This window comes from Psammomys obesus, unplaced genomic scaffold, assembly GCF_907164565.1.
Source record: "Psammomys obesus unplaced genomic scaffold, mPsaObe1.curated_primary_1811, whole genome shotgun sequence".
Classification (NCBI taxonomy): domain Eukaryota; kingdom Metazoa; phylum Chordata; class Mammalia; order Rodentia; family Muridae; genus Psammomys; species Psammomys obesus.
Window position 1 is genome coordinate 18952 of NW_026596318.1, and position 6438 is coordinate 25389.

Genomic DNA, 6438 nt, shown 5'->3' on the forward strand with positions numbered 1-6438 from the left:
GAGGATTGGGTTGGGGGGGTTGGGGAGCAGGAAGTTGTCCCCAGGGGAGCCATTCAAGGCCTGAGCACTTGTTTAGGGTTCCAGCCGCCCCCTCTGGGGATGAGGATTGCTCAGCCAAGGCCATTGTCCTGCCCCCTTCCCCCAATCCTTCCCAGGCTTCTTTGAACCTGAAGTCAGTTTTTTTTTCCGTCTACACAGCTCCCACCCTTTGGGTTTCTCCACCCAGGAACTAGGCTGGAGGCCTGGGATGGGGTTGGGGGGAGGAGGAGACTGGGCCTACTGGGAAATGGGAAGCCTAGGTCCTGACTGGAGGGACCGGGCCTGAGCCAGGCCTTACGATGGGGGGGGGGGGGGGGGGCCCCCGGGGGGGGCGCCCGGCCGGGGGGGGGGGGGGGGGGGGGGGGGCCGGGCGGGGGGGGGGGGGGGGGGGGGGCGTCCCCATGTGGTTGACATCTGCCCGTAGGCGACACAGGCAGGAAAATGTATGCTGTGAGAAGGGGCCTCTGAAGCCTGGGACCTTTAGGGGTTTGGGATGGAGCTGCAGCCTCCTTCCACTCGCCTGGAGACGGGGTGAAGTAGAGGGTTTCACGAGTATCCCGAACCTAGCATTCCAGACGGCTGTGTGAGCGGCTGGCCAGTGCTCCTGTAAGTTAGAGAACGGAGGGGTGGCAGCAGACCGGCACACGGACACTCTATAAAGTGTTGTGGGCTCTGAGAGGTTGGCCAGGAGGGCTGCAGAGAGGGGACGGGGCCGAGGGGCTTTGTGGTGGGATGGGAAGCCAAGCTTCCGGCTCCTGCGGAATGTGGAGGTGTTCGGGGGCTCGAGGGAGGGGTGAGCAGACGCTGGGGGTCGAACGTGAAGGGCCCCTGGGGTCCCGTCCTAAGGGCTGCCCCGTCAGGACGTCCCCACCTTCCGCTTCCAGACTCAGGCAAACATCCTTCGCCTCAGTTTCTCCCACCCCCATTGACTACTCCTCCACCCACCCGGGGGCGGGGCCAGAGGTCAAGGCTAAGGGTGGGATTGGGGAAGGAGGGGACGCAGTCCTGGGTGAGCCCTCCTTGCGTCAGGGCCCCTGCTTGGGGTGCCCGCCTTCCCCATGGCCGGACCCCTGGCTCCAGACTTTGCTTTCTCGCCCCCACCAGGTGGGGGTGATGGGTCGGGAGGGCTGGAGCCGGGCTGGGTGGACCCCCGAACCTGGCTCAGCTTCCAAGGGCCTCCCGGTGTGCCCGGGGTCGGGCCCGGCGTTGCCCCAGGCTCCGAGGTGCTGGGGATCTCGCCGTGCCCCCCGCCATATGAGTTCTGCGGAGCGATGGCGTACTGCGGCCCTCAGGTGGGGCTGGGCCTAGTGCCCCAAGTTGGCGTGGAGCCTTCGCAGCCTGAGGGCCCGGCCGGAGCGGGATCGGAGAGCAGCCCGGAGGGGGCCTCGCCTGGGTCCTGCCCTGTCCGCCCCGGGGCCGTGAAGGTGGAGAAGGTGGAGCCGAGTCCCGAGGAGGTGAGTGGGACGGCCGGGGACCGTCGAGGCACGGCTGCAGGACAGCCATCCTAGGTGTGGAGGCGGTCGCCGAGGGCAGGCAGTCTTGGGGAGCAGGGCAAGGTCTGAACCAGAAGCCAGGATTGCAAGACTCGGGCAGTGGCCTGCACTGGTGCGGCCTGGCCCTGGTCATGGAGGTGGCTCTGTGGCCTGTGTCCGCGCACTTGCTGCAAAAATCACTGTCTGCACTGTGGCGGGAATTCAGCCTTTTCCCCACCGTGTTTGCCCTCCCTGTGAGACTGAGGATCGTGGCCTTGGGGTTAAGCATGGCTGCAGGGTGAAAAAAACGCCGCCTGTCCTGGAGTCGTCGTTGGTGAAAGGCTTGGGTGTGCCTGGCTGCTGATAGGAGCTCCTGTTTGGGCTGTGTGTGGAGCTGGGCTCACCTGAGATCATTTTACGCCTGTCTGCCCTCTGCTGCCCCCGGAGCCGTCCTCAGGCTGGGTGCACAGCCGGGCGCCCCCTTGGACCGTGCCGGTGTGCGGATTCCGTCCGTTCAGCCCTAACTGCCTTGGGCTGCAGACAAGGAGCTGACACAGCTGTGTAGGACAAGTTATCTCCAGGCCTTGCTGGGCGCCTGACGGCCTCCAGCCAGCCCTGGGAAGCGAGTGCGAGCGAGCAATCAGCCACGGGGGAGAGAAGGTGGCGCTGGGTACAGGTGGCAGGCAGTAGCCCCGACCTCTTGGCAGTTGGTGTGTTGGTGGGGGCGCCCCCTCTGGGTGCCTGTTTATCTCCATCCTTTAGTCACCAGGAGTACCCAGGAAGGCATTAGTTGCTAATCTCATGGCTTAAATGGCTTTAATGAAGGAAGGCACTTGAACTACCGGGATTAGCTTATCCCAAATCTCCAAAATAGGATTTACAAAAGGCTGAGACCCAGCTGAGGGCGCTTCCAAGTTGTGGCCTCCGAGGAGATGGCCTCTGTTGGAGATGATAATCCGTCTGATCGAAGCTCATAGAAGCCCTTTCCATCCGAACACCTTCCAGAAGGGCTTGAGACTGCCGTTTGGTTTTTCGAGACAGGGGACAGGGTTTTTCGGTGTAGCCTGGGCTGTCCTGGCCTCGCTTTGTAGACCAGGCTTGCCTCTGCCTCCCTGAGGTAACATTTTGCCAACGGGGTTTTAAAAAAACAATTTGTCGGCAGGTGGGAACACTGGGGCTCTGGGCTGGCGTTTCTGTTAGAGACAGCCTGCGATGCCGTCAGCCATGTTCGTCCCGTTCAGTAGCCGCCCCTCCGCACACTCATCCGGCCTGGCCCAGCCGCACACCCTTGCTTCCCCTTGCCGCTCTGTTGCTAACACAGCAGTTGGCATTGCTGTTTTAATCTTTTCTTTCTTTTTTTTGAGAAAATTGTGCGTGCATGCTTGCCACTGTGCCCCGCAGCTGCTGGAGGTCGCTTTCCCCCTCAGGGTCAGGCTATCCTGCAAGCACCAAATCCGCGCCTTTTTGTCCTGTTTTGTTTTTGTTTTTCGAGACAGGGTTTCTCTGTGCAGTCCTGACTCTCCTGGACTCGCTTTGTAGACCAGGCTGGCCTGGAACTCACAGACATCCGGATACCTCTTTCTCCCAGAGTGCTGGGATCACAGGCGTGCGCCACTGTGCCCAAGTTTTTTTGTTTTCAATTTATTTTTATTTTATGCGTATTGGTGTTTAGCCTGCGTGTAGGTCTGTGTGGGGATGTCAGTTCTAGGATTACAGACAGTTGTGAGCCGCCGTGTGAACGCTGGGAATTGAACCCGGTTTCTCTGGACCAGGAATCGGTGCTCTTAACCGCTGAGCCCTCTCTCCAGCCCCAAGCCCATGTTTAAAAACGTGAGAGCCAGGCAACTTTTGTTTGGTGGAGAGCAGAGCTTCCTAGGCTGCTTCTGGCTCTATAGCTCATTAAAATTATCAGCTCCCCGGCCTCTCCTCCCCGCCTCCTCCCGCCGTCCTAGAGCTCTCCATTGCACTGCAGAGTAGCAGGGTTCCCCCCTTCCCCCCTCCCCCGCACACACTGGAAGGTCAGCTTTTGGGGTCGGGGCGTTTGCTTGCTTTGTGTGGTTTCTAGGTTTTCCTTTGAGCCGAACAGAGTGGATCCTACTCCTTCGGGGCTTGAGACAGGTGGGATAGGTGGTCCCTGTTTCAACATCTCCACTTGTGCTGTGTCCTACTTTGGGACCTTCAAAGCAAGCTGGGGGAGGGCAAGAGTCCAGTGGACCTGATGCTCTTTATTCCTTTAGTTCCCCTGTATTAATAGAGCTAGGGACTCTATTCCCCTGCCTCTGTTTTTTGAGTGCAGGGATTCCATGCCTGCTCTGCCCTGCCTGGTGATTTCCATAGTCCTAACTTCCTCAAAGTGAGGTAATAGCCTGTCAGTGGGCCTGTTACGCAGTAATTGGTTAGCAGGTGGGAACTTGCTGGGATGCATGGAACTCTGGGTAGTGTTGTGTGGCCAGCTTTCCCCGTCACTGGGGATAGAGTGAATGACATTTATATAAGCATTTTTAGTGGGCAGCCTGGGGGCGCCGAGGTCTTTCACAGAGCAGGGGTGGGGGCCCCCATGTAGGACTCAGATTCCGCCTTTCTCGCCACAGTCCCAGGACATGAAAGCCCTGCAGAAGGAACTAGAAGAGTTCGCCAAGCTGCTGAAGCAGAAGAGAATCACCCTGGGGTACACCCAGGCCGACGTGGGGCTCACCCTGGGCTTTCTCTTTGGTGGGTCTCCATGTTCTTAACCCCACAGCTGGCACAGCCCCCCGCACAGGTGTCAGGGGAGCGTGCTTTATGGGCTGCCGTGGAGAGGGAGAGGAGGAGCCTGGAGCCTGCGGCCTGGACCGTGAGGGGTGGGAGCTGTGAGGGAGGGGTCGGGGGCCCCTGCATGCCGCCTCACTTCCCTCCTTGACCGGCCTCCCTCAGGAAAGGTGTTCAGCCAGACCACCATCTGCCGCTTTGAGGCCCTGCAGCTCAGCTTCAAGAACATGTGTAAGCTACGGCCCATGCTGGAGAAGTGGGTGGAGGAAGCCGACAGCAATGAGAACCTTCAGGAGGTGAGGGGTCCCGGGGGATGGACGGTAACTGCCGGCCTCGGGGCGCCTGCTGCTCCCATTCCTGGCTTGGTGCTCCCGGGTGGGACAGATGCCTAGCCAAACCCGTCAGCCCATCTTCCCTGCCCAGCTTTGCAAAGCGGAGACCCTGGTGCAGGCCCGCAAGAGGAAGCGGACGAGCATTGAGAACCGCGTGAGGGGAAACCTGGAGAGCATGTTTCTGCAGTGCCCGAAGCCCACCCTGCAGCAGATTAGCATCATCGCCAAGCAGCTGGGGCTGGAGAAGGACGTGAGTTCCCTCACCTCTGACCCCGCCCCGCAGTGCCCGTTCCCCCACCTCTGCCTTCCGCGTCCGTCCCTGAGCTTATGGTCTCATCTCAGTCTGTGCCCTCCGTCCTAGGTGGTGCGCGTGTGGTTCTGCAACCGGCGCCAGAAGGGCAAACGATCGAGCATTGACTATTCCCAACGGGAAGAGTATGAGGCGGCGGGGTCTCCTTTTCCGGGAGGGCCTGTATCCTTTCCTCTGCCCCCAGGGCCCCATTTTGGCGCCCCAGGCTATGGGAGCCCCCATTTCACCACGCTCTACTCTTCCGTCCCGTTTCCTGAGGGCGAAGCCTTTCCCAATATTCCTGTCACTGCTCTGGGCTCTCCCATGCATTCAAGCTGAGGCGCCATCCCTGCGTGTGGATGGCGTGAGCCTGGTAGGCCAGGGGAGGGGCAGGTAGACGGAACCTGGAAACCACCACAGCTTTGCGAGTAAGCTCGTTTACCGAGGGATTGAAATCACAAAAAGGGGGGTGGGGAGGTGGCCTTCAGTGACGCTGTTGATGGCGATCACTCATCATTTCGTTCTTAAATAAAAATAAATTTAAATTTTTTTTTAATGGGCATCAGTGTTGTATGCTTGTGAGGAACTAAAGCTGCCGCGTGGGCTCTGGGAACTGAACCCAAGTCCTTTGGGAGAGCAAGTGGCCAGTGCTCTTAACCAACCCAGCCCCTAAATAAGAAAGCTTGAGACGCTAGATGGCTAAATTCTGTTTTCTGTTAGACGGGGGATAGAGAAAGCCAATGAGGGGTTCCCACACCCAGGGAGTCCACAAAAGCGGTTCCACGGACACGGGGGGGGGGGTGTTACAGAGGAAAAGTTGAGAATGACCTGCAGAGGAAGGCACCATCACGCTTGCTTCAAGTTGATCAAATCTCAGCTAGTGGGTAGAAGTCCTGTCCCGTCAGCAGCTGGTCTGCTGTTCCTGTGTCACTCAGGAAGTTTGTAGAACCTGTAGCCTTGGCTGTCTTGGATCTCAGAACAGACTGGCCTCCGATCACCTGCCTCTGCCTCCGGAGTGCTCAGATCAAAGGTGTGTGCCATCACTCCAGGCAACGTTGACTTTTTCTCTTTCTGAAACAGGGTTTCTCTGTGTAGCCTTGGCTGTCCTGGCTGTAGACCAGGCTGGCCTCGAACTCACAGAGATCTGCCTGCCTCTGCCTCCCCGGGTGCTGGGATGGCTGCTCCCGGCACCCATCACTCTTGCTCCCTATGATGGGTGTCCTGTGTGCACCTGACAGAAGAGGGCTTTGGATCCTCTGGAACTGGAGTTACAGGTTGTGAGCAGTCATGTGCCACCATGGCCTGGCTAGCCACTGCTAACAGCTGAGCAGTGGCTCCCACCCAAGAGCCCAGTCTTTTGAAGCATTGCTGCTGCCTGCCAGCCCCCCAGAACCCCACACTCTGTGGCTCCTGCGCACAGACACAGGCCACAGGCTGGGCACGTGCCTTCACTTGTGTCACCTTGCCCAGGCCTGGGCTTTCTTGACACTGAATTCTGTGGAGAATTCAATCCCATCATTTGAAGAGCAGACTTGGACTCAAGAATAAACACCCCATG

At 59.2% G+C, this 6438-nt stretch overlaps 1 protein-coding gene across 1 annotated transcript; it reads left to right on the top strand.

The window, feature by feature from the left end:
* The first annotated feature begins 1097 nt into the window (after positions 1-1097).
* Positions 1098-5219, top strand: Pou5f1 (POU class 5 homeobox 1). Its single transcript, XM_055597075.1, has 5 exons — positions 1098-1493; positions 4103-4223; positions 4425-4555; positions 4683-4841; positions 4953-5219. Exons 1-5 carry the CDS (start codon positions 1098-1100, stop codon positions 5217-5219), a joined length of 1074 nt encoding a protein of 357 aa, XP_055453050.1.
* Positions 5220-6438: the final 1219 nt, after the last annotated feature.

Bases quoted from the DNA above. Each gene is read 5' to 3' on its own strand.
- Pou5f1 (XM_055597075.1), top strand. From the start codon at position 1,098: ATGGCCGGACCCCTGGCTCCAGACTTTGCTTTCTCGCCCCCACCAGGT. The intron at 1,494-4,102 runs GTGAGTGGGACG...TTCTCGCCACAG, and splicing joins TGGAGCCGAGTCCCGAGGAG to TCCCAGGACATGAAAGCCCT. The intron at 4,556-4,682 runs GTGAGGGGTCCC...TTCCCTGCCCAG, and splicing joins GCAATGAGAACCTTCAGGAG to CTTTGCAAAGCGGAGACCCT.